The sequence below is a fragment of the Sturnira hondurensis genome, unplaced genomic scaffold, assembly GCF_014824575.4.
Source record: "Sturnira hondurensis isolate 20B ecotype Veracruz unplaced genomic scaffold, ASM1482457v3 Scaffold0022910, whole genome shotgun sequence".
Taxonomy (NCBI): Eukaryota; Metazoa; Chordata; class Mammalia; order Chiroptera; family Phyllostomidae; genus Sturnira; species Sturnira hondurensis.
Window position 1 is genome coordinate 5,404,392 of NW_028095541.1, and position 27,986 is coordinate 5,432,377.

General features: G+C 39.5%; 1 protein-coding gene across 2 annotated transcripts in view; it reads left to right on the plus strand.

Moving 5' to 3' along the window:
- The first annotated feature begins 693 nt into the window (after positions 1–693).
- Positions 694–27,986, plus strand: part of XPO4 (exportin 4) — a 106,676-nt gene continuing 79,383 nt past the window's right edge. The window contains exons 1-4 of one of the 2 annotated variants that reach the window (XM_037037249.1): positions 694–1,395; positions 17,748–17,853; positions 22,896–23,037; positions 27,150–27,288. In XM_037037249.1, the coding sequence (XP_036893144.1) occupies positions 1,327–1,395; positions 17,748–17,853; positions 22,896–23,037; positions 27,150–27,288 (456 nt within the window). In that variant the 5' untranslated portion in view covers positions 694–1,326. Of the gene's footprint in view, positions 1,396–17,747; positions 17,854–22,629; positions 22,786–22,895; positions 23,038–27,149; positions 27,289–27,986 lie in introns of those variants that run through there. The other variant, XM_037037250.1, reaches the window with a different exon arrangement.

Here is a 27,986-nt window from a genome sequence, read left to right on the forward strand (position 1 = left end):
CCAAGGAAATTCAAAAGGAGTCTGGGGGCTTTGGTTAGAAATAAATAAGGAATTTTTCAAGGGTCTCAGGGGTCGCAAACCTGGAACAAAGCTAGATAAAACCACAGGAGTGTTCCAAAGAAGAAAATTAGAGTTCTTAGAGAAAAAAGTGCATTCTTGAGAATTATCAGTCCTGCATTTTTAGCCCTAGGACAGTTATCAGTCAAATGTCAGGTGTCCTGGGTGATGGCCATCAGGTCCAGTCTGGTCCTGTCGTCTGGATATGTGAATCCTTCAGGGAGGTAATCGGAGGGCTGAGACTCTGAGACTGAAAAGTTGAAAAAGTTTGAGTTTCCGGGCTAGTTAGAACAAGAATGGAGTCTTTCCTCATGCTTCAACCTTCCTAATGTTAATAATATTTTAGCAGCTTGGTTAAAGTGACCTCATTTTATATATTTCCTATCTTCGTGTTTTCCTCACTGTGTGGTCCCAGGAACAAGAGCAGCAGCAAAGTAGACATTATAGGAAGAGGGATGTGGACTCCAAACGAAATACACCCTTATCCAAACCCATTTGTAGCAGTCAGAGCAGCTGAGTCTGAGGAGCAGACTGAAAGAGTGCACGGTGCGGTGCGTTAGTAGCGCCTCCAACGGCCTCTCCACATGGGCCCAGGATTTACATGATGAATCCCGTGAACACGACAGAGCTGGAAGCCTGGAGGCTGTGAGCTCTCACTTGGTAAGAGAAGCAGGCGGTCAACCCGGGTCTGCTTCTGCTTCTCTGGTACGGACAGTGAAGGATGGGTTTTCCCACAAGTGTGTCAGCAGCCTGTGGTGCAAACGCACCGGGACCACGCCTTACGCACGGTCTCCCGGAGTGCAGAGTTGCAGGCCGAGGCAAGGAAGCCTGGATGCAGGAGGCACGTTCTGGGGGAGCGCCCCGGGATCCAGATCTCACTAAGCTCTCTTATGCAGAACGCAGCATGTACCGGGGCACACAGGAGATGGTGGCCGTCCGCGGTGCTGGTGCAGGTGCCAGTGATGGCGGCTGGGAGTCACTGACAGAGAACTGCGGGTTAGTGCGGCCAGGCACCTGATCTCTGAGACTAGCAGCACGCTTGCGTGGCCGTCGTCGCCGGTGCTCCTCAATCCCATTTCTGACACTGTCCACGCTTCCCTGCCCCCAACCCGCTGTGTCGTGAGCTAGGCAGCCCGTCCCACCCCCCCCCCCCACCCTACTCCGCCCTCCCCAGCCACCTGGGGCGAGCAGGGGAGGGGCGTGTGCCGATTGGTGAGCAGCTGCGCCGTTCCCAGAATGCATTGGATGGCGCGTCATTGAAGAGAGACCATGATGGCGGCGACACTGGGCCCCCCAGAAGTGATCGCTCAGCTGGAGAATGCGGCCAAAGTTCTGATGGTGAGCGCACGGTCCCGCTACAGCCTCCACTCCTGTCTGGTCCCGCCAGGCCCCCTGGGGGCCCACGAGGGAGGCGGTGGCGTGGCATGGGAGTCTTATGATGCTGTCCTGCTGTCCGACCGCGTCTTGGGGCCATCTATCCTGGGGATGTATGGTTGCCGGATGAGAGTTTCTCAGGCCGCGGGGTCCACGACACTGCGCGCATCTTGGGAGCGAGACTGGAGGGAGGGAGGGAGGCCCGGAGGCCTGGCGACCCGGAGGCCCGGAGGCCCGGAGGCCCAGCGGCCCAGCGGCCCAGCCTGGCGCTGTTAGCAGCTCTGGTGTTTCCAGTTCCCAAGTGCGTCTTCGGGCCTCCAGCCACCTTGGGGCCACCGCATCGCCAGCACGTGGAATGGTGGCTGTGGGAGGGAGCGGACTCTTTGGGACCAAGAATCTTGGTGCCAAACTTTGTCTGGTACTCCCATTGGTTCCCCTGTCTTCATTCTGCACGACATGTTAAACAAATGAGTGTGTTATTTACCCAGGGAGTTTGTGGAGAATAAAGGGTTTAAAGGATTCCTCGCTGGAGGAAGTCGGGATAAACTGTATTCATTTACTCGTTAAACTTGTGTATATTTGCTGGGTCAGTTTTGTTTTTTAAATGGTGACTTCCTTGTTCGTAGACAAGGAAGTCATCTTTTTGTGTGTGTTTGTGTGGAATTTTGGACCTCATTTAATTCCTTGAATTGATTCAGCCTTTTTAAGAATTGACTGCAGCCAGGTTTGTTATCCTTTTGGACTTTTTTTCCTTTTGGTTCGGTGTTTAGGTTATGTGTTTGAAAACCACATTTAAAAATACTTGAACTAATTCTAGCACAGCTTGTGGTTTCACTTACCAAGATTTGTTTTTACATACAACCTTCTCATGAAATTGAGGAGTCTAATAAAAAGCAGGATTTAATTGCTTCATTCTGGGCAAAGTTAAGTGAATAATTTTGTCACAAAACTTGGTAGATAACGTGTTCAGATTCTTGCAGTTAAGTCCAGAAAAAAATACCTAGTCTTTCTCTTAATACAAGGTTCTTAAGGTTCCTGGCATAAAGAATTTCGTTAAATACTGAGAAAGTTTCTCTCGGAGCCCCATTTTCATTAGACTCCAGAAGGAGTATGGGACCCCAAAACTACAGCTTTATTTCTCTCATTGGTAAGAGATGAGTGTCCTTCATCACCATCCTGAGTGTTGGTATTTGTTCTTGCTTGTGTTTTCGCTCTATCCTGGCAAAGCTAGTTTTATCACCTATGAGGGTGATAGTCATAAGTGCTGTTTATTGACTGAATATTACATGCCAGATATTTTGTTTCATACTTTACACACTAGTACTCCTTGCAACAGATTTACAAAGTTGAGAGTTTACATGGCCTGGATCACATAATTACTGAGCTGCACAATTAGGTCTACAACTCAAGATTTTCCTGGGTCTAAAGCTGGATTTCTTTCCATTCTACCTCATCACCTCTCATATATGCCAAATAGATAGAAGTTTGCATACTTTTAATCTTTCCAGAGATAAACAAACAAGCAAATAAAAGATTTGAGGGACTGACTTGATGTACCAGTTGTTGAAATGTATGTATTTGAAAGCTGCAATAATTGAAACATTTTAGCACTGTCATGGGAAGAGAATAGAAAGCTGGAAAAGAATAGTTCAGAACCAGAACTATGATTAAAATGATTATTTCAAACTGTAAGTGTGGGGAAGCAGAGAATGCTAGTCCAAGTTATACAAAAGTTACAAGTTTTTGGTAGGAAGTACCAAAGCCTTAAAAATTTATATGTTGCCCTGGCCCATGTGGCTCTGTTGGTTGGAGCATCATCTCATAACTGAAAGGTTGTGGGTTTGATTATTGGTCAGGGCACATACCTAGGTTGCAGGTTTGATCCCACCCTGAGTGCGTATGATCCTATCCCATTGCAGCCAGGAGGAAACCAATTGATGTTTTTCACACATGGATGTTTCTTCCTCTCTAAAAGCAATGAAAAAAATGTCCTTGGGTGAGGATAAAAAAAAAATCTGTATGTCTTCTGACCCTGTCTATATTGTACCTTGCAGTAGCACAGAACTGAAACAGAATGAATGTTTAGTTGGGAGAAATTGTTTGAATAAGCTGTGGTATTCTATACAGTGGAATTTTGTGGAATTCTCAAGAAATGTGGATCTAATATGTGGTAATTTTGTGTGTGTGTGTGTGTGTGTTTTAATGGAAAGTTCCGAATAGACGTGGACGGATGCTCAAAATAAGTGAGGGGAAAAGTGCAGAACAGAATATTTTCGTTTTCTAAATAAAAATCTCTGTATGTATTTGTATGTGTATAGAAGCAGAATTGGAAGATATATACTAAATTTGTAAGAATAGTTACATAGGGAATAGGATTGCATGTGTCAAGTGTCCTCAATTTCTAAGTTTTAATATAAACTGAATTTTTTACAAAATAAAAAATTATTGAATTGCAAATAGTAAGATTTTGATAAAATTGAATGTTTCATGTGTTTATAAAATATATGCTGACTTTTGAATGTTCAGTAGTTTTTATCTCAAAACTAAAAGCGCTTTCACTGGTGAGGCTCGGTTGGGCATTGTCTCGCAGAGCTAAGGGTCCTGCTCCAATGCCCTCATGCCTGGGTTGTGGATTTGATGGGGCGCATGTGAGAAGCAACCGATTAATGGTCCTCATGCATTGATGTTTCTCTCCCTCTCTACCTCCCTTGCCCTCTCTCTAAAAATAAATAAATAAACTCTTCAGAAAACGAAAAACTCTCTTGGCTGGGCTGAGTGAAGACTGGGTTTGTAGCTTTGCATTTTATGTCAGTTATCCCATTTTTTGCAGATCGTTTCATCACTGCTATGAGCTTAACCTTGCTAACAAATAAGGGCTAAAAAAGGCTTTTGAGAAAGAGCTATTAGGAAAATGATAAACTTAAGGAACCTATATAAAGGATACATGTACAACAACTGAGAAGGGTGGAAATGGGAGGGAGGGGGGAGGATGGGGGGTGGGATGGGATGGGAGTAATAGACTGAAAACTGTACTTGAAAAGTAATTAAATAAAAAAATTGAAAAAAAAGGGAAAATGATAAACATAATTCTGGAGAAGGGATATAGATTTACTCTTAGGCCAAGATCTATTGTAATTGCGGGAAAAATCAGGCCCACTATAAAATGACAAAAAAAGAATATTCTGGAGTAGGGGCCTTCAAAGTTTAGAGTGTGCACAGTCAATCTTGGGGTAATTGTTAGAACTATGAACTCCTATTTTAATTATAAAGGTTCTGATTTACTGGACCATGCTTTATTCCATCCCCTCATTTTAATGGCTGTCTCAGTAGACTCTGAGCTCAGCACAGTTTTTGGCCTTCCCTGAGTCCACCCTGAGGTATGCCTCTCACTGTATTTGTTTTCTAGCCAGGATTGGCCACAGAATTTGTGGAATCCTTGGTTCAAACAGCAGGAAAGCCCTGGCTGGTGTGGCTCAGTGAATTGAGTGCCAGCATGCACTGCGAGGTTGCTGGTTTGATTCCCAGCCAGGGCACATGCCTGGGTTGCAGGCCAGGTCCCCAGTAGGGGGGCATGTGAGAGGCAACCACACGTTGATGTTTCTTCCCCTCTCTTTCTCCCTTCCCCTCTCTCTAAAAATAAATTTTTTAAAAGGAAAAGTTGCCATTAAAAGTTTTAAAGTATAAAGCTTTCTCTTTAAAAAAGAAAAACCCGTTAGAACATAATAGGGGTAATAGTGCTTTCTGAGAACAAATTTATAAATTGGCAAAAGTCATGTTTTATTATAACTTTATATATTACAATGAATAACACCTCTGTAGTATCTTCTCTGAGGATGTACTTATTGATTTTAGAGGTGGGGGAGGATGTAGAGTACAAAGAGAGAGAAATATTGATGTGAGAGAGAAACAGCAATCAATTGCCTCATGTGCGCCATAACCGGGAACAGATCGCACAACCCAGGTGTGTGTCCAGACTGAGAGTTGAACCTGCAGCCTTTCAGTTTATAGGTTGATGTTCCAATTAACTGAGCCACACTGGCCAGGGCTGTGATATCTTGATTGGTTATAAAGTATTTTTGTCTGCTTTTCTACAAATATATTAGGTTGTGAAAATTTTACTTTTAGCAAGTTCACTTTCTGTCAGTATAATTGAAAGTGATATCAGTTGCTCTTGGCAAATGCAAGATAGTGAATAATTTTTTATAACTGAGTAGAGTCTTTCTGCTGGTGCAACTATTACTAGAGCTGTCATATTTTATTATTTCTTAAACAGATTTTATTTACTTATCTTCAGAGGGGAAGGGAAGGAAAGAGGGAGAGAAATATCAATGTATGGTTGCCTCTCATGCATCCCCCACTGAGAAGTGGCCCGCAACCCAGGCATGTGCCCTGACTGGGAATCGAACCGAGATCCTTTGGTTCACAGCCCGCGCTCAATCCACTGAGCCATACCAGCCATGGCTAGAGCTGTCATAGTTTATAGGCTGGGACAACATTGGGAAAAATTTCTGATTGTTTACAGATAAAAATTTTAGTACATTTAGAACTGTTGATTCTTGAACATTTGTTTTCTAAAACGATTTAACCATATAATGAGATTTTTATAAGTCTGAGTGTAACATTAGATGTATATTTGTAGAAGATCTTAATGTTTCCTCTGACAATTCTTACTAGTGTAGGTAACACAAAAAACCAGAAGTAGCTTAATGGCTTGTAAATCATTAGAAATGCCTGTTTACATCCTGGCATTGCATCTTCAATTATAAGAAAAAAGTAAGGTTGTCTTTCTTATTAATAATAAATGGTTTGTTCAGAGCTTTATAATAAAATAACATTCTTTTTCTGTGGAATACAATGATATTTATTAATTTTTTTCTTTTTTAAAATAATTGTTCCTGTAAACCCTTCATCCTTTTCCTCCATTATCCCCTCCCCTCTCTCCTCTGATAACTCTCAGCCTGTTGTCAATTTCAGTGTCTTTGGCTATACTTTGCTTGCTTGTTTGTTTTGTTGATTAGATTCCTGTTAAAGATGAGATCATATGGTATTTGTCTTTCACCTCCTGGCTTATTTCACTTAGCATAGTGCTTTCCAGTTCCATCCATACTGTCGCAAAGGGTAGGAGCTCTTTTTGCTTTTTTCTTTTCCCTTCCCTTCCCTCTCCCCTTTCCCTCCCCTCCTCTTCCCCTCCCCTCCCCTGTGTAGAATTTTATTGTGTAAATGTACCGTAGATTTTTTTTATCCAGTCATTTACTGATGGGCACTTGGGTTGCTTCCAGCACTTCACTATTGTAAATTGTGCTGTTATGAACATTGGGGTGCATAGGTTCTTTTGGATTGGTGTTTCAGGGTTGTTAGGATATAATTCCAGCAGTGGAATTGCCAGGTCAAAAGGCAGTTCCATTTTTAGTTTTGCAGTGATCTTTAAATTTAATTTCTATTTCTAAGCCTGTAAATTTTTGCTTTGCTGTATCACAGGGGTGTCAAACTCATTTTCACTGGGGGCCACATCAGCCTCGAGGTTGCCTTCAAAGGGCTGAATGTAATTTTAGGACTGTGTGAGTGTAACTACTCCTGAACAGGTAAGTGAGAGCTTGGCACTGCTGCCAGGTAGAAACAAGGTGCTTGGCCTTATAACAGGTAGAGGGCCAGATTCAGCCCTGCGGGCCTTGTGTTTGCCACCTGTGCTGTAGCATTTTGAGAACCAGAGATTGTAACTTTTTGAAGAATTCTAATAAGTCCCTGATAGCATTGCCATGTGTACTTACTGTTATGTAATTTACTATCAAAGTTTACCACCTGAGTTCCTGTTGCAGTGCTTAGGCTGGAGAGGTAACACTCTGGGACAGACTCTGGGGATGGACAGGCTAGTGGTTCCCACTGTAGGCCCAGCCCCTACCCAAGGTCCCCTGGGGGCTTCTGTGCCTCAGATTACCTGGAGGCCTGCGCAGGTTGGTGCTTGGTCACCAGCCTGTCTTCAAAGCTCCCACACAGTCCGTTTGGGCTTCACGTAACAAGTCACAAGTTTAACGGTAAAAATAATTTAGAATTTCAGGATGGCCCTTTTAAGAGCTGGGGCTTATGCCATTGCACAGGTCACACTCCAGTCCATCCCAGTTGATCTCCTCTTTCAGGAACTTTACATGAATGTACCCCTGTGGAACACCCTGCTCCGTTTTGCATAGTTAACATTTAATTCCTCAGATCTCAGTGCAGTAGTTTAATTTGTCAAAAAGCCTGACAATGCTGAACTAACTTAAATTATTTTTCTTAGTGCCATTTGCTTCAGTAACATGTATTATTACACCTGTAATTTTATGCTGTGTGTGGGATTCTGTTATTGACTCCTCATGGATTGTAAGCTCCATACAGACAGGGATTCAGTTTGGTTTTGCTTATACTTGAAACATTGTTGTATCTAAACCATGTAACATATTGCCTGGCACATAGTGGGCATTTGATAGTGATTTGTGGACTGACACATATGAACAGAGTGCTATAGGGGAGGTATACAGTGTTGTGGTGGGGTCAGACACAGATTACCCAGGTTTGAATTGAGGTTTGTTACTGACTGCTGTTTGTGAGGCTTTGGGTAAGTTTTTATCTCTCTAGTTCCTTAGAAACCTTGGCCCACCGCCTTTTCTCTGCAATAGCCACACAGCTCTCTTTCAGTCCTTTGTCCTGCCCTTCTTTCATGTACTGTTCCCTCAGTCTAGAATGCTCTTCTTCATGTCACATAATTCTCCAGGTCTCTGCGTAGTTACTTTTTCTGGAAAGCCTTCCCTAGCTTCCCTGAAAGCTGAAACGTACCTGCCTGTACTGAGATAATTGTGTGATTCATCGATACCTACCACATTCAAAATCTTACATTTACTTGGTGCTGTTAATTAATGACGTGGCATCCCTTGCTAGACCCTAATATGTATTAGTTTAGGGACCTTGTTTACAGATAGTAGTCCCTCAGTAATATTTGCAGAATGAAGACATTAATGAATAAATGAGGAAGGAAGTAGTGTGAGGTGAGCCTCAGGAAATAGGCAGGGGCCGAGTTACCCTGGGGCCTCACTTGCCACAATGATTACCTTGAATCCACCCAGTGGTGTCCCTTGTGGAACTGTGAAATCTCATCAGAGGGAAACAAGATGTGAGTTAAGACGAGTTAGGAGTTTGCTGAAGTTGCTAAAGATGATGAGATTCTGAACAAAGCTAGATAGAAGGGGATATATTAATATTCTCAAAACATTATTTAATGTCAAAGTGACTATTATGGTAAAGGAGAATGAATATGTGTCTGGGTTAAGCTGGGGAGTACACCAGGACAGCTTGCGTAAGTTCAGACTTTCTCAAATTTTATCTTAAAAAATTTTATTCTAATCCATAATACATCAATGTTTTAATGTAAAATTGTGGGACCCTAATTTTTGAATAAAATGAATAGTTTTAGAAAACTGGCCTGTCTTTATTTTGTGGTTTTGTGGCAGGGATTAGAGAACAAATTAGAAAGGAGTAGTTGTATGATGTTGACCTAATCAGTTGAGAGTAGAAAAATCGCCCTGTTGCTATATTAGTAAGCACTCATGGGAATTATTAAAATTTAGGAATTGAAAGGCAGTGTAACGTTGAGGTCTGGAGCCAGACTGTTTGGATTCTTCTTGACTCTTCCTGGAACTAGGCTGTATGACATTTAGTCAGTCCTTTAATGTCTTTGTGTCTATTTTTTCATCTCTAAAAGAGGGTAATAATGGTATTTACTGCAGGGAGCTAATGTAAATATTAAATGATTTCATTTACATTGGAAGGAAAGTGTTCAGTGTAGTGCCTGGCACATAGTGAGTGTTTTGTAAGTGTTAACAGTTATTTTGTACTTTAATGTATCAAATAACATTGTGTCAAAGCACATAAATCAAGGGGGCCTTGTTGTAAGTAGTTTGTAAATATTAGTTAAAATCTCTTGCCAGCAGTGCTTTCTGCGTTGAGGGAAAATGTTCTATGCCTACACTTTTTCCCATATGGTAGCCATTAGCCACGTGTGGCTTTTGAGCACTTGAAATGTGGATAGTGCAGTGGAGGAGCTAATTTTTTTAGAAATATATTTTATTGATTATGCTATTACAGTTGTCCTATTTCCCCCCTTTATTCCCCTCTGCCCTGCATACCACCTCCCACCCGCATTCTCCGCCTGTAGTTCATGTCCATGGGTCACGTATATAAGTTCTTGGCTTCTACGTTTTTTTAAATATATTTTATTGATTATGCCATTACAGTTGTTCTATTTCCCCCTTCATTTTCCTACACCCTGCACACCCCTCCCCCACCATTCCTCCCCTTCAGTTTATGTCCAAGTGTCTCAAGTTCTTTAGATTCTGTATTTCCCATACTATTCTTGCCCTCCCTCCCTGTCTATTTTCTGCCTACTCTCTATGCTATTTTCTGTACCTTCTCCCCCTTTCTCCTCCTCCCACTCCTCTGTTGCTAACCCTCCATGTGATCTTCATTTCTATGGTTCCACTCCCGATCTAGCTGTCCTCTTAGTTTGCTTTTGTTTTAGGTGTGGTTGTTAATAACTGAGTTTGCTGTCCTTTCACTGTTCATATTTTTCATCTTCTTTTTCTTACATAAGTCCCTTTAACATTTCATAGAATAAGGGCTTGGTGATGATGAACTCCTTGAACTTGACCTTATCTGAGAAGCACTTTATCTGTCCTTCCATTCTAAATGAAAGCTTTGCTGGATAGAGCAATCTTGGTCATAGGTCTTTCATGACTTGGAATACTTCTTTCCAAACCCTTCTTGTCTGTAAGGTCTCTTTTGAGAAATCAGCTGACAGTCTGATGGGTACTCCTTTGTAGGTGACTGTCCCTTTATCTCTTGCTGCTTCTAGAATTCTCTCCTTCATTTTCATCTTGGCTAATGTAATTCTGATGTGCCTTGGTGTGTTCCTTCTTGGGTCCAACTTCTTTGGGACTTTGAGCTTCCTGATTTCCTGGAAGTCTGTTTCCTTTGCCAGATTGGGAAAGTTCTCCTTTATTATTTGTTCAAATAAGTTTTCCACTCATGGCTGTTTCTTTCCCCCTTCTGTATAATTCGGATGTTGGAACATTTAAAGATGTCCTGGAGGTTCCTAAGCCGCTCCTCATTTTTTTGAATTCTTGTTTCTTCATTCTTTTCTGTTTGGTCATTTTTTTTCCTTCTGGTCCACTCCCTTGATTTGAGTCCCAGTTTCCTTTCCATCACTATTGTTTTCCTGTGCATTTCCCTTCATTTCAATTAGTTTAGCTTTCATTTGTTCCTCTAATTTGTGACTAAAATCAGCAAGTTCTGTGAGCATCCTGATGACCAGTGTTTTGAACTGTGCATCTGATAGGTTGGCTATTTCTTGGTCGCTTAAAGTTATGGGCTCTGGGGCTTTGGGTTCTTCTTGAGCCGTAGTGTTTTGGTCTGTTCGCGCCTGTTATGTATAAGGGGCAGAGCCTTAGGTGTTCCCCAGGGCGGGGCCACTCAGTCTCTGGGTTATGATGCTGTATGTGGGGGCGGGGTCAAAGAGGGGTAATGGCGGTCCCCTCTGCTTCGTGCTGGGGCCTGTGCAGTCTATCTCACTGCTCACTCCTTTGCCTGGTTTATCTGCGCGTGAATGTATGACTGCGGTCAGCCTGCGGCCTTGCGCCCTCACTGGGTCTGCCTATCGCAACCCCATGCCTGGGATCTGCCAACTGCTGCCTGTGCACCTGGGTCGGTCTGGCCAAGTTTTCCTACGCAACCCTGCTCCGCCAGTCACTGGCTCTGCCCCTCTTACCGGTCTAGCTGAACAGTTCGTTGTTGTTGGGCTTCTGTATAGTTTAGTTTTCTGTGGTTATGTTTTTGTTACTAAAACTTTGTTGTTTTTAAACTTGGTTGTGCGAGGAGGCACTGTGTTTCCACCTATGCCTCCATCTTGGCCGGAAGTCTATATTTTCTATACTATTCTTAATTTCCCCCTGTCCATCTTCTACCTGCCATTTAGACGACTTATTCTCTGTACTTTTTCCCCCTCTCTCCCCCTCCCACTCCCCCGTTGTTAACCCTCCATGTGATCTCTATTTCTGTAGTTCTGTTCTTGTTCTATTGTTTGCTTAGATTTTGTTTTTGTTTTCGGTGTGGTGGTTAATGATTGTGAGTTTGCTGTCATTTTATTGTTCATATTTTTTATCTTTTTCTTAGATAAGTCCCTTTAACATTTTATACAGTAAGGGCTTGGTGATGATGAACTCCTCTAACTTCACTTTACCTGGGAAGCACTGTATCTGCCCTTCCATTCTAAATGATAGCTTTGTCTGATAGAGTAATCTTGGATGTAGGTCCTTGCCTTTCATGACTTTGAACACTTCTTTCCAGCCCTTTCTTGCCTGTAAGATTTCTTTTGAGAAATCAGCTGTTAGTCTTATGGGAACTTTTTTGGGGTAACTCTCTCCTTGTCTCTTGCTGTTTTTAAGATTCTCTCCTTCATTTTAATCTTGGGTAGTGTAATTACGATGTGCCTTGGTGTGTGCTTCCTTGGGTCCAACTTCTCTGGGACTCTCTGAGCTTCCTGGACTTCTATTTCCTTTGCCAGATTAGGGCAGTTCTTCATTATTCAAATAGGTTTTCAGTTTCTTACTCTTCCTCTTCTCCTTCTTGCACTCCTGTGATTTGGGCGTTGGAATGTTTAAAGATGTCCTGGAGGTTCCTAAAACTCTCCTCATTTATTTTTGAATTCTGATTTCTTTATTCTGTTGTGGTGAATGTTTATTTCTTCCTTCAGCTCCAAATTGTTGATTTGAGTCCCAGTTTCCTTCCCTTCACTGTTGGTTTCCTGTACATTTTCCTTTATTTCACTTAGCATAGCCTTCATTTTTTCATCTAATTTGTGACCATATTTTACCAATTCTGTGAGCATCCTGATTACCAGTGTTTTGAACTATCCATCTGATAGGTTGGCTATCTCTTTGTTGCTTAGTTGTATTTTTTGTGGAGATTTGATCTGATCTTTCATTTTGGCCCTTTTTTAGCACACTTGTTACATATTAAGGGTTGAAGCCTTAGGTGTTCACTAGGGTGGGGCAACCCATGTTGTTGTGACACTGTGTGTAGTGGAGGGGTTCGAGAGGGAACAGTGCTGCTTGCTCCACCCTCTGCCAGTTTTCAGTCTCTTCCCCCTACCCATGAGCAAATCGGGCCCTTTTGGTGCTGATTACCAGGTAGGTGGGTTTGTGTACATTCTAGGACCCTATGGGTCTTTCCAGTGAACTCTCCTGTGAGGCTGGGAGTTTTTCCTCCTGCTGCCTCAACCCCCACAGGTGTTTTCAGTCAGCGGCTTTGAGGCTTCATTTCCCGGTACTGGAACCCTGGGTTGCAGGGTCTTTCTTGCTCCCTAGTTGTTCCTCCTGGTTTATCTGTAGGCAAATGTGGGACTGCCCCATCTGCCAGCTGCTGCCTCACCTGCCCCTGTCCTCCAGCCACTGCCTTGCCGTGAGTTCCCTCCTACCAGTCTGGATGAATGTATCTTCTTTAACTCTTTGGTTGTTGGACTTCCATTCATTTCTATTTTCTGTCAGTTCTGGTTGTTTTTTGTTTTTAAATTTGTTGTTGTCCTTCTTTTGGTTGTGTGAGGAGGCACAGTGTGTCTACCTATGCCTCCATCTTGGTCAGAAGTCTCCTAGATTTTTAATTTAACTTAATTTAAGTGGCCACATATGGAGACTGGCAACCATAGTGGGCAGCACATGTCTACAGTGTGGTTGCATGTCTCTTTGCATTCTTCCTATGGTTTGTAAACTGATCCCAGATTTCTTAAAATCCTCATAGTAATCCTCATTACTTCTACTCGTTGCACTTCCACTGTCAGAATGAATACTGATTCTTTTTTTTTTTGGTTCGCGAGCCTGCGCTCAATCCACTGAGCTACACCAGCCAGGGCTGATTCTTTCTTTTTTAAAAAAAAATATTTTACTTATTTAGTTTTAGACAGTGGAAGGGAAGGAGAAAGAGAGAGAGAGAAACATCAATATGTGGTTGCCTCTTACATGCCCCCTACTGGGGACCTGTCCTGCAACCCAAGCATGTGCCCTGACTAGGAATTGAACTGGCGACCCTTTGGTTCTCAGGGCAGTGCTCAATCCACTGAGTGACGCCAGCCAGGGCTGCTTCTTTCTTACTCTTCTGATATTTTCCCCTTGGTTTAGAGTCATCAAAACAGTACTTTGGAAAAGAAAACATTGATGGTACCAGAGTGATGGAGAGAAATTGGCCATGTTCTTTGCTTTATAATTATAAGTAATTCTCATTTTAGATTTATAAATGCCAAATAGAATGATTAAGACTGAATTTTTTTTCATCACCTTCATTTGTACACCTACTTGTCCACTTATGAACTGTATCAGGAAAATTTTTCAGACATCATAAAAGAGTACACAATATGTGTCACATACCCTTATAGCAAAGCAAGTTGGTTAAGGTTCTTGTCACCGAATATTAGAGAATGAAATAATTTTTGAGTAATGATTTCACCACTTTTTAAAAATAGTTCATTCACTCTTCTACTGAAGATCCCAGCTTTGTGTGGAGAAATGTCTTGTTAGAGCCCCACCTTAGGAGGGCCCTGCTCTATCTACAGTCTTCTGTACGTTGGGCAGCTATCACAATGCAAACTCAAGGTCATTTGGGGTTGATCACCTTTAGGGTGAATGCATGCATGTGTGCTTGCTTTCATGTTTGGATCCCTGCTTTGGTTCCTTTTTAGTTTCTGAGGGTTCCTTAATTTCCTGTAAGTTCAGCAATACATTAAAAATTTTTGGAAATATTTCACCATTTTTATTTGATTTTAGCAGAAGAGTTGTTCAAGGTATCTAGTCACTGATACCATTGGGAATGGAAGGTCCACTCATTCAAAAAGTAACAAAGTATCACGTAGGCTGGTGTGGCTCTGTGGCTTGAGTGCTGGCTTGTGGATCAAGGGGTCACCAGGTCGATTCCCAGTCAAGGCACGTGCCTGGGTTGCCAGCCAGGTCCCCAGTTGGGGCACATGTTGATTTTTTCCCCTTTTTCTCTCTCCTTTCTCTTCTCTAAAAATGAATAAATAAAATGTTTTTAAAAAGTAACAAAATATCATTTTGTGTTATGGATTTACATTTAGATAAGAGCAATGGTTAAGTTCCAAAGGTTTAAGGTAACTGAAAATCCAGTAAATTCTTACCATTAATTTAAAGTCTCTAGTGAATGAATCAACAGCTGTCAATATACATGTTTTCAGCTGGTACAAATTTCCTCATTTGTAAAATGGGGATAATAACAGTATCTGCCTCATAGGATTGTCGTGATGGTTAGTGAAATCCTTTCTATCTACCTTTTAGATTATACTTCAGTGTTTAAGAAGTCTGATATTTTATAAATGGAATATCACTTTTTGTTATATTAAAGGTATATTCAAACTTGTGCTTTATTAAGTGTGTGGTTATCAGGGTGTCTGAAGACAAATTAGCTTTAGGAACTATGTTTGTAGAATAACTAGCATATTGATTTGCAAAATTATGTGTATGTAGTGCTGCTTTTCAAAAGTGATGAGAAAAAAAGAATATGTAACTCAGAAATTCTCTGGGTAACCCATAGTTGATTTGTATTCACAGCAGTGTAGTGGGGTAGGTAGTGCTTAGTAATGTGCTGAGTTTTTAGGGTATAGTTGGCAAATACACATGATGGAATCCTTGTGAGAACACAAACTCAACGTGTTAAATTGGGGAAGGTGGTGGCAATGAAGAATTTTGCAAATGAAAGGAAAAACATATATGTAGCAGCTAGCTGTTCAATGTGTTATTAATGAGGCCTTTTAAGAATGTGTTAAAGAATTTGATACAGTGCTTTATTAGAAATGTTTGCATTTTTACCTAGAGAGCTGTAGAAGGTGATTATATCCTTAAAATAGTAGTGGGAATTTAAATAATTATAAGAATTCCTTTAGGTCAGAGCATCAAAGTTAGTCTTTCCCTCCCTCTCTCCCTCCCTCCCTCCCTCCCTTCCTATTTTAATTGAAATTGTAATGACTAATGTTGCATAATTGATATAATTTATAATGAATATGGATATAATGTACTTGGTTGCAGAATATTTTTTGTCCTTCAGATTCTTTGAATACAGTTGAAATTATGATTTCCCTACTTTATATATTGGTTCCAATAACAAAGGTTTATTTTCCTGCCACCTGCCCTCTCCACCCCTCCCAAATTGAGAATTGTAATATTTTAATTGGTAGGCTTTACAAGCGGGCTCTCCTCCTCTTCAGATGGGTCAAAGACACCCAAACCACATAATGGGACTGTGTAGTTAAGTTGGTCTGGTTCGGAGGATATTATCTTGAGAACAAAGATTATTAGAAAAAGGATTTAAAAACCTGGGCAAACTTCAGAAGCTGTTTTGTTAAGGTATGTCTGGCTTTCTGGTCAGTTAATTTATTATTCAGATAGGAGTTCTGTAAATTCCAGACTTTACTAATTCCTCATTTTTCAGATTTAATGGTAATTTTACAAACTTGAGGTAGAATTACGTGATAATACTTCTGTATTTTTAGATGGTTGAAAAAACTTGAGTTTTTATTGTTTTTGGAAAACAATGCAAAAAATTTCATTTTGAAGGCAGGGCTTAAATTGTCTATTTTGATCCATTATTTAATTTTAAAAAAGAAGGGATAGATTTGATCATGGCCAAAAGAATAGTTAACTTCCACCCCACCCTTAAAGCTCTAGCCAGTGACAAACCTTACTCACATTTCACTCAGTTCCCCGATATTTAGATGGTAGCACATTCTGCCCCAAGGCACATTCTGAAGGCATGGGGCAACAGGTGCCAGTTTTAGCTCTCAATAGGTTATTCAAAAGCAGATAAACTGGTGGGCTAAAGTCCAGAAATTCTTTCCTGGTTTTCTGCTTATGGGCTGAGCACACACAAACTGTCATAAGCTTGTAAAATATAAGGGGGGTGGGGAAGGCCATAAGAGGAGGAGGTTAGCAGAAGAGAAGCTCAAGCTTTCTCCTGGGCTAGTGACTCTGGATACAGACTTCCAGAGAAGTCGGGATAGGTGGACTCTAGGTTTCTGATGAAAGAAAATCATCCTTTGAGGAGGAACTGAGATGTACCATGTAGAATACTTCTTGCAGAGGGTCCTGGAGACAGGACAGTGTAAGGAGGTTCTTCTACTACCACAGAGGAAGACAGAAAGCTGAGGGAGAATCCTGGGGTTTCAACTGTATGTGAGACCGGTACACACAGAAAGACGGGAAGGCTGTTGGGAACCCTCAGTACCAACTTCTCCTAGCGTATGCTGGCTCTGCAAAGTGCTGTGAGCTAACTTAAGTTAGTGGCTATAACCTAGGAAAAAGAGACCTGCAGGAAGTAGAAAGTATTTAGAGAATATTCCAAAGATCTCTTTCCAAAGGTGGCATAATTATGTACATATTTAAAGTTAAGGAAAATAAAACTGATTCAAGCCATGCCCTGTGTGTAAAAAGAAAATTTTAAGTGAGACCTTTGGCCCTGGCTGGTGTGGTTCAGTGGAATGAGTGCTGGCCTTCAAACTGAAAGGTTGCTGGTTTGATTCCCAGTCAGGGCACATGCCTGGGTTGCCGGCCAGGACTCCAATTGGGGGCTTATGAGAGGCAACTAATTGATTTATCTCTTGCATGTGGATGTTTCTCTTCCTCTCCTCTCCCTTCCCCTCTCTCTTAAAATAAATAAATCAAATTAAAAGAAAAATAAAGTGAGATCTTTGCTGCTGTAGTCTCAACTTAAGTATCACAGTCAGCTTGTTACTTTTATTTTGGAAGAGAAGATGTAAAAGTTTTGTTTAGTCATTCAGAAGGCAAGAGTAACCACTTACAAAAACAGAAAGGCAGGCACAGACTAGGATAGGAAAGTGACTTTGGATTTACACCAGTTTTGAAGAATTTAGAAATTATTTGAATTTGGTAAGGCTAGATGGAGTGATATATTTTGGAATAAAAGGCAGTAAATTAGCTATATTTAAAAAAAATACAAAAACATGTTAGATAGGTATCTTTCTAAAATGTAGACAGCTTTAAAGGATTCTGACCGAAACCTTGCCAGGAATTTCTTTCTTTTTCCTGAAACTGTAGTTTAAATACTGGTTATGAAGTTTCATATTAATAGTTCCTAAAAAGAAAAAAAAAGAATTTGTGCCTCTGTTGCCTCCTAAAAGTGAACGTATTTTCTCATTGTAAGTAGAAGGATTGCTGTTGTTGAAGCATTCTTATTGAACACGTTTGCTCTGTTTTTGTTTCTCTTTAACTGTCAAGGCACCACCTTCCATGGTCAACAGTGAGCAACGCCAGCATGCAGAGCACATATTCTTATCATTTAGGAAATCCAAATCACCATTTGCAGTTTGCAAGCATATTTTGGGTAAGTATTCACTTTAAAAATATTTTTGCATAATCACTTCTAATTTTTCTGTCTTGAATGTTAGATATTTTAAATTCCTCTTAAAATAAGCAAGTTTGTATAGTTATAATTTTTCATTAATAATCTTCTACTGAAGTGGCTTTAAAGATATCCCATATAGCCAGACAAAAAACTTTTTTGTCTTTGGATTTTTCTCCTCTAGATATAGTGTTTAATAATTTGTTTTATTACTGACCATAATGTGAAGGCTGTTAAGAGTAGGGGGAAAAATCTAATATTTTTTTCAATTGTGATAATCATTTATTATTGGAGATGTACTATATCTTATCCCAGCGTTTTAAAATTTAAATTGTTTTTGGAGCTTTCTACAATTTCTTTAAATTTTTTTAACCATGTAGTTTGTACTCAGCTTGCTTAGTGAATATTAGTCAGTTTTGTGTAGGTTATCACTGTATATCACTGCATATCCTAAAATGCAGTATTGATTTTTACTCTTATAAAAGAATTTTACGAGTACCTTATATCTGATGTATGTATAGAAATGATCTCTAAGATGGTTATTTTCTTTTATACACACATACATATAATCTTCTACCTCTTAGATATTTTATAGCCTTAGTGCTTTTTAAAAAAATTGGAGCCAGTTTTTGTCACACATATTTAAGACTCTGAAATGCTGAGTTATTCATGACCACAGAGTTGGTTAGGAGTATTAGGAACTAAAATATCTGACCTTTCATCTCGTGCTTTGACTTGTTAGCTACCTGTACTCTGGTTTCCAGATTGAAATTGGCCTGCAATGAAAGTTACATGTTTAAAATGCTTTACTTTATATGGGATTATAAGCGAGTGTTGTTAGATTAATTGAGGTGGAAAGCGTCTGGTTCAGACACTGGGAGGTCCCAGCTCCAGTGCTGTCTGCAGCATGTGGTCACCTTGAGGAGTTACCCTCTGTGAGCCTGTTCTCACCTGTGAAATGGGAACAGTGATGTCATGTTTCATCATAGACTCAGCTGTTTTGAGTTGTGAGGTGCATTATGTAGTAACAACATAGAAAAGTACTTTGTAGACAGTTGATAAATGTCATGACCCCATTACCTCATTTCAAATGACTTTAAAAATATGACAAGCTTAAAAAAAATCCTATTTTCTCTTTGCAAGGAGCTAGCAGTGGCAGTGAAGGTGGCTCTTTCCCACTCAGGAGGTAGAGCTCATTGAAATTTTTTTTGAGTGTTGAATTTGTTTCTGACACTAAGAAAATTTATTTTATGCCTGTGGAGACTATTTAACTCAGCATTAAATTAAAAGAAGCAAAACTAAACATCAGCCTTAAGAATTTAAGGGAGACTTACTTCATTCTTACTGCCTAGAAATTGCTCAGCATTAATGGATTTAGAAAATCATTGTGTTAAACTGGCACCTGAACTAACCTGAGAAAGGTTTTCACGGCAGGTACTGTAACTGCATTAGCTAGGCTCCATCATGTTCATCTTACTTTATGTTGTAATTCAGTTGTCATTCTGTACTAGGTGGGAAGTAGTTGATCTAAGTTATAAGTATTTTATTAGAGTGTATTTGTTTATACCACTCTTTTCTGAGTATGTGTACTTATGAAGTATTGTTGCTTTGTTATGATTTGAGCTTGTTTTGGAAAACTTGTTTTTCTGATAAAAATTTCTAAAGAAGAGTATTGCCAGTTCCAGTCATGCTTCTAAAATCAGTTTGGGTTTTGAGACAAACTATTTAAAAGCCCAAGTGCACGTATTACAGTCATTAATGTACTGCCGAGCCCTGTGTTACATTAATGTTACATCTAAACTTCACAGAGTATCTTTAACTCCGTCCTCCGTTGCCACCAGCACAGAAGGGTTAATTCCTCTAAGAAGACTTCTCATGCAAGTGGCAGTCAGTCGCAATTCAGAATTTTCACATTCTTGTGTAGGGATTATATATCATTTTTGTAGAATGTCTGGGTAATACAGTCTGATAAGGGGGAGACTTTCTCCTTGATGCTTCCCTTTTTTAGCCTCTTAAAATTCTTTCTTTCCCCTTCTCGCTTACGTTTCATTACATTTCTCATTTCCCCTCATTTCCTTGTCTTATCCTTTTGTTTTCATTTTTTTTGCTCTTCTCTGTGTGCACACACATGTCTACATGTGCATGTTGCATGCCTGCACATTGTGTCAGAAGAGCACTCTCAGACATCTTTGGCACTTAGGAGTTTTCTAGGTTTGTAGGATGAAATGTACCTTTAAAAAGTCTGCATTCTCTTCTTGTTAAAGAACTATTGTGCTCCCAGACAGTGAGGGACTGGTTCAGCGCTCCTGGAGCTAACTTTGTGGCATTCTTTTGTCCTTCTCTCAGGGAGAAATGGATTTCTTTCATTTGTTATCTCAGAAGTAGCCAAAATAAAACAAAATGGAACAGGAGACTTAGCGTAGGTTAGTGTACATGTGTGCCTGTCATTAAGTAGACTTGGAGGCTTACATCGCCTGTGTTTTAAGGCCAGGGAGGTAACTGTCATCACTGACATCTGGCCTCGACTACTAGGTTTTTCTTTTTTTAAAAAATATTTTCTGATTAGAATGTAGTGTGTATATTTTCTCTCTTACATTTACTTCATTTGGACTTTGTCTTCATGGCTCTGTCTAGTTTCAGATGGCTGACGAGATAAAAAAAGATACATAATTATTATAAAAGTTACAATGGTAGGAAATCACAGCATCCTAAAATAATTGGTCATGTAGACAAAGCCCTTGTCAGTGGAAAGCCATTCTAAGAGCATTAGAAATTCTAGATGAATGTGAGTTCCTTGTGAAGATGTGGCTATTGCCAGCGTCTCTCTGGTGGAGAGGAGTAAGCCTCATGTATCCTGGGTTCCATTGGCTAGTGGCCGGTGCTCCTGTGAGCAGCTTTTGCACATTGGTGTTAGGGGTGAGTATGGTGTGTGAAGGCTAATAACAGTTTTCATGGGGAAGGGTAATTGACTAGGGTAGGAAAATTTCCTTCTTTAAAATCTGGGATTTGGCTTTCTTTTTTCTAGATTCCTTTATTCTTAGAGAGCATCTTGGGGGGGGGGGCTAATAATGTAGAGATAATCATTCAATACCAAACAGGAAAAAAGTTATCTTGAAAACTTTGAATGTCATTCACATTTTGTAGCCCCCCCCCCCCCCAGCACAAAAGTTAGGAGAAAGCATGTTCCATTGCTCTTGAAGACCAGAAGGTGCTTGTTGGGTCTTACCTTCATTGGCATGTGCAGTTATGGGTAAATCACTATTGCTTAAGGAACACACCAGCCATGTGACCTTGGATTTCCTTCTTTATCTCTTGGTGCTTCAGTTCCTTTAACTGTTAAATGCTGTAAAATGTAGGAATGGAACTAGATGACCTTTGGAGTTCTATTTCTAAAATTCTATATGACTTCTTAAGATTTTGCTTCCTTGTTAAAATCCATGGTTCAGGATTTCGGGTTTCTTATTCTTAAGATTTTTACTGGAATATGAAGATAAGCAGAAAACATCCTTTTGTTTGAAAAAGGTTTATAATAAGAGATTATTTGAGTTACCTTTATGAAGCAGTACTGTATTTCTCCCTAAGGTATCTAAATAGATTTAGCTGGTTTCTGTTTCAAATCCTCTTCAAATAAAATACTTGAAATACTTCAAATACTTCAAATACTTCAAATACTTACTTGTTTTTCTCCTGGAACTTTAAATACATCTTTTCATTATAAGTTTACATTTTTTGAATCTGTTGCTTTATTTATTGATTATATTTTAAGGTCTCTAAATTTTTGTGGGTCTTAATATCACAATTAGAATTCATATAAAGATAGTATGGAATAATTTAACATTAAAAAAGAAAATCCAAATTGGTTCCTCTTATTTGGTATTTTCAAAATTCCTATGTTCCTATGTAGTAGTGTAATGTAATAGGAATTTATGTAGGGCATACTTTTTCATTCACATTTTTATGGCTAATTGTATCAAGATCACTTGTAAGATTTTTAAATGACTCAACCCTGAATAAGAGAGAAAAGGGTGTACCTGACAGTATCTTCATGCTCTTCTGGTAATTTCTTGAAGGTGCTGGTCTCTGCCTCGACTGAATCTCTCATGGCTTTCAGATACTCGTGTCCAGCGAGCTGGGCAACTAACAAGCAGTCTAATCATAGACTTCTCATGGATTTTACACAATGGTTATTTTTAGAGCTTCAGAAAATTTCTACTTTTTCTTGACTTTATTTTGACTGTTTCTCCCTTTTGATAATGCTGTTTGGAAACTGACTGGAGTTTGTTGGTGAATAAAAGAAAATAGAAAATTAATATAAAATATTTTTTAGGTGTGTTAATTTTCTATTTTGTTCTGCTCTGGATTTTGTTTTTAGTTCAGATACTATCACTTGCTAGCTAAGGCTGGATCTTTCTAAGTGTAGCTTGGGATTTTACTCAGTTTGATCAGTATTGCAATCAGAAAATTCACAAGAACTTCTCACCTTGTGTAAATGTGATTTTTAAAACCATTTTGAAAGAATAAGTATATTTATTAATGAACTTTCTATTGGAGATGAGTCATCCTGCTGAAAGCTTTATTACTTAAATTGTAATATTTTAACAGTGTGGCTCATCACAGATAGTAATGTTCAAAGACTGCTTTATTAAGGTATTTTGCAGATACCAAGTTCTGTTTTGCAGAGGGTGAGAATCTCTTAGGAAGTTTTCTGATTGCGTTATATTTTTATTTTATTTTTTTTAAAGCTGTGTTATTTTTTAGTTCTTCATGCTTTGGAAGTAACAGTTGAAGAGAGGTGAGGAAAGTTTGTGAAAATTGTGATCGGGGATTAGCTGCCACCTGCCTGAGGTGTCTTCTGAGAGGAACTAACCTCTTTGTGGTGCTAGAGCAAGGTCACTGGATTTAAAAAAAGAACAGGTAACCATCTTCTTCCTTGTCTGAAAAGTTCTGTTTTAAAATTAATAAATGCAACATGTTCTAGGGAAGATGAGCTGCTATTTACAGAAAGTGTCTAATTCTGTCCTCAGAAACAAGCAAGGTGGACTATGTCCTCTTTCAAGCGGCCACGGCCATTATGGAGGCAGTGGTCCGAGAGTGGATTCTCTTGGAAAAGGGCAGCATCGAGTCCCTGCGAACATTCCTTTTAACCTATGTCTTACAGAGGCCCAAGTAAGTACACAGAGGGGGTTCTGCAGAAACTCTCGTGTGAAGCTTATCCTTTTGGAGCTTTTCCCTTTGGCTTTATTTTTTTAATGATAGACGTTACGGTTAGGCAGTATGTGGGGCTCGTGTTTTAAAAGCTCATACATGTGATTGTAGCTTGTTTTCTTAATGAAATAATGTTTTTTTAAAAATTAAATCTGTTGGGGTGACATTGCTTAATAAAATTATATAGGTTTCAGGTGTACAATTCTATAATACATCATCTTTATATTATTGTGTGTTCACCACTCCAAGAAAATGATGCTTTTTAATTGAGCTTATGATACTGTGTTTGTTTCTTTGAAAAGATTGTGCTGGATGTTGGGTTTTGTGTTGCATTTTGGACTCAGTTCAAAAGCCAGTGTACTTATTCTTTTTTTTTTTGGTGGTTGGTAAGTATTATAAAACAGGTGAGTATCTAGGCAGATGAGGGGAGGAATCAAGTATCTGTAAAGAAATGTATGTTATATAAAAAGGTTGTAGAAGGAACAAGGACTAAATTTTTTAATAGTTTCTTTGGATAGGAGCTCAGGTTTAAGGGACAGGGTGAAGGTGAATTTCTTTTCTTGTTATACACATTGTAATGTTTAAACATTTTACACATTTATTGCTTTATGATTTTTTAAAATATGAGGATAATTATCAGCCACACTGCTTTTGCAGGGGAGTTTCATTTACTACTTTTTTTAAGTCCCTTGAATACTAAGCTTTCTCTCTTTTTTAAAGGTTTTATTGATTTATCTTTAGCAGGTAAGGGAAGGAGAGAGGAAGAGAAATGTCAATGTATGCTTGCCTCTTGTGCGTCCCCCACCGGGAACTGGCCTGCAACCCAGGCATGTGCCCAGACTGGGAATCGAACTGTGATCGCCTAGTTCACAGGCCCACACTCAGTCCACTTCGCTACACCAGCCAGGGCCTAAGCTTTTAAGAAGAGGCAGTACAGTCTCTATGTGCTGTTTGTACATTGGGTACTTTTTGCATACATGATCATTTCCAAGTTCAGTGAAGAGAATATTACATAATTAGAAATGTTTATAATGAGGGATGTCACAATGTTGACTAATGGTGATAAACATGCATAAAACTTTAAAAAGAATTTAGAGCATACTGTTACATCTTCCTATTGACTGTTCACTAGCAGTGTCTGAGTTTGTAACATTTAATTATAATTACTGGCATGACTTTAGCAATCATTTAAGTGCTGACTACTTCACATCTAGATTCTAGAAGATGATGCACGTGAGTAAAAAGCTAAGGTTTGTTTAGCTTGTTAGCAGTGCAGGTTTAATGGACAATGTGTTCTGTAGATGAGTGGATGTAGATATAGGGGAAGGGAGAGGATTGGTTTATTTTACTCTGTTTTTAACAGAGTGATAACATACTATTTTTGTCAGGTCTCTCTCGTCTCTTTAATCTAGAATAATCTGCCTTTTTTTGTTTTTCATGACATACATATTTATCTAGTAGGATGCCCTACAGGGTGGATTAGAGTCAAGTTACAGTTTTTGGTATACCATGTAGATTGAATACTGTAGGTTATATAGAACACTACCATTTTGTGCAGAGTTTATTCCTTTATTTTTCCTCCTAATTAAGGTAAAATTTGCATACAGTAAAATGCAGGTACACTTGTTAAAAGAGACAGTTACGGAATAATGGTCGAGAAAAGGACTCCAACTCCTCCAATTTTAAATCTGTGACCTCGGGCAAATTATTTCACCTCTATGCATATTTATTTTCTGATTATTAAATAGAGTGAATAATACTTTACTTAAAAGATTGTTATGAGGATTAAATGTATTAAGTTTTGTACAGTTAATTTATATAAAAGTCTTATACATCATAAGCACCCAGTAAATGTTAGCTCTTATTATTTGTTTTCCTAGTAATTTATAATTCTTGTCAATAGAGATATTTACAGCTAGCTTTATGTACATTCCTAATAATAGTATTCAGCTTTATGTGCATTTTCTAGTAGTGGTCATTGAGCGTATTTGAAACTATTGTGTTCCCCCAAAAGTACAAAAATTCCCTTTGGTCAGCCCTGGATGGTGTGGCTCAATGGTTTGAGTGCCAGCCTGCAAACCGAAGAGTCACTCATTCGATTCCCAGTCGGGGCACAGGCCTGGGTTGTGGGTCAGGTCCCCAGTGCAGGGCACATGAGAAGCAGCCACACATTGATGTTTTCCTCCCTCTCTGTCTCCCTCCCTTCCCCTCTCTTCAAAAATAAAATCTTTAAAAAAAATTCCCTTTGGTCAACTCATATTCTGGCCCATAATGGGGGGTCTCTATTTTTTTGCTTAATAAATGCTTCAGGTCAGTGCTTTGAAGGAACAGTTCTCCTTTTCAATCAAGACACAGGGACATGTGTTCCTTTATTTGTATAAGTTTCTAACAAATGCCTATTATGTGGCAGGCAGTGTACTTCACCTTGGGACAACAGTAGCAGGCTGGGAGAGGATGTTAAAATCCATGGTAACAGATGCTTTGTGTTATAACAAAGAGGTGTGAGATAGCCCTCCTTAGTGATGACCATCCCAGGTGTAGGGGTGCTGTTCAGGGATGCTGTCTGGACCACATGGCATCATGGTCTGTGCAGAGGGCAAAGCATTTAAGAGGCCTGGAAGTGCATGAGACTTGCACCAGGAGCTAAAGGAAGTTTAGTACATCTGCAGTTTTGACTGTGTGTGGAAGGGGTGAGATCAGAGAGGGGGGCACGTACCCAGCCATGAAGGACCTTAGTTAGGAGTGGGTGACCATATCATTTATATCCAAAACTGGGGACGCTTTTCAGAGTAAAAGAACGCACTATTACTAATTGTGTTAGACAGCAGGTAATCTGGGAGTGTCCCAGGAAAGTTGAGCTGGGTCACACTGCTTATAAACCATTGTGAAAGAATTTGGATTTTTTTTGGCAAGAGCATGGATACACTAGAGGGCATTATACTAAGTGAAACAAGTCGGAGAAAAACAAATACCATGTGATTTCACCTATATGTGGAATCTAAAGAGCAAAATAAGCAAACATACAAAACGATAACAAACTCATAGACACAGAACAAACTGAGGGTTGCCAGGTGGGAGGGGTTTGGGGGCTGGTGAAAAGGAAGAAATGAAGAAATACAGATTGGTAGTTACAAAATAGGGGATGTAAAGTACTGCTTAGGGAATGTAATCAGTAATATTGCAATAACTGTGTGGTGCCAAGTGAGTACTTGAATTATCTGGGGGATTACTTTGTAAGTTATAGTATTATTTAACCACTATGCTGTACACCTGAAACTAATATAATATTAGTAATGTCAGTAATATTGAGTGTCAACTGTAATTGAAAAATTAAAAAAGGAATTTGTGTTTTATTCCAAGGGTACATGGTTGTATTCTTATGCTTTCTAGAGGCTGGATTGTAAAGTTTAGGGTTATGTTTTCTGATCCTTACCTTTAGGAAACAATTGTGAAAAGTCAGTTATTTATGCCCTGTGGTGTAATGGACTTTGTAGAATGCCTCCACATTGAGGAACAGAACTTAGAGATGAGAGTTTTAAAAAGATTTTTTTAGAATTTGAATATTTCTATAATGTTGGGTCTTAGATAGCTAGCATGTTGCCTTTCTACATTTAAGGGAATGGATTTAAGATTATACTACTGGTTGGAGGTGGATATTAGGTCAGAATTTCTCTGTTAACTGATGGAATATTAATCTGGCTTTTAGTGGGCTGACTTTAGATCTATCAAACACTGCCTGAAGCAGCTAACCCTTACATAGTGCTTAGTGTGCACTGGGCACAGTTTTGAGAACATTTAAATCTTGTAACAACCCTGCTATAGTTGTCCCCATTCCACAGATGAGAAAACTGAGACTGAGTGTTAACTGTCTCACCCAGGGTCATATATCCTGTAGAGAGAGTGTGGATTTGCATCTAGGTCCTCTGACTTTGGTGTCTGTGCGTGATGGGCAGGCTGCACTCCACTGAGATGTAACGGGGCTTATTAGGAATTTTAGGCACATTGAGAAATTTTGTAGTGTTTTTATGTTAGATTTATGTAATGGTTTTCACTTTGATCTTTATGTTTTATAGCCTCCAAAAGTATGTTCGGGAACAGATTCTCTTAGCAGTAGCAGTAATTGTAAAACGAGGTTCACTTGATAAGTCAATTGACTGCAAGAGCATTTTCCATGAAGTCAGCCAGTTGATCAGTAGTGGCAATCCCACTGTGGTAAGTGTGCCTACTATTTGCATTTGTAAATATTTAATTTGTATTTTGTATAGCATAGATGCAGTTACAGCTATGTAACGGGCACCTACATGTAACAAAAAGCAGTTCTTATTCCTGTTTTCTCTAGTACTTTTCATATGTGTACGTATTGTAGATGTAGGGTAGTTCACTTTTTCATTTGATTCTGTTTCCATGTTGCTATAGAGTTAATAATCATCATTTTAATGGTGTAAAATATAAGCTATGTCACACTATTATAAGATATGTCACACTATTATAAGATATAACAAATAGCTAAGCTTAGCTATTTCCCTTCTCTTGAACATTTCCTCCATTTAAAAAATTTTTTTTAGAGAGAGGGGAAAGGAGGGAGAAGGAGAAGGAAAGAAACGTAGATGTGCTAGAGAAACATCAATTAGTTGCCTCTCACAAGCCCTCCTACCAGGGACCTGGCCCACAACAAAGACATGTGCCTGGACCAGGAATCAAACCAGTGGCCTTTTGGTTCACAGGCCACCACTCAGTCCACTAAACCGTACCATCCAGGGCACATTTCTTCCATTTGTAATAAATCTTTGACAACTAGTAATGATAGTAGGAATGTTTGAATAAAATATGGAATTGATCTCTGACATAACAGTTATTTATGTTACTGTCAGCTGAACAAATTTGAGAATGATTATTCTTGATTGAATCCT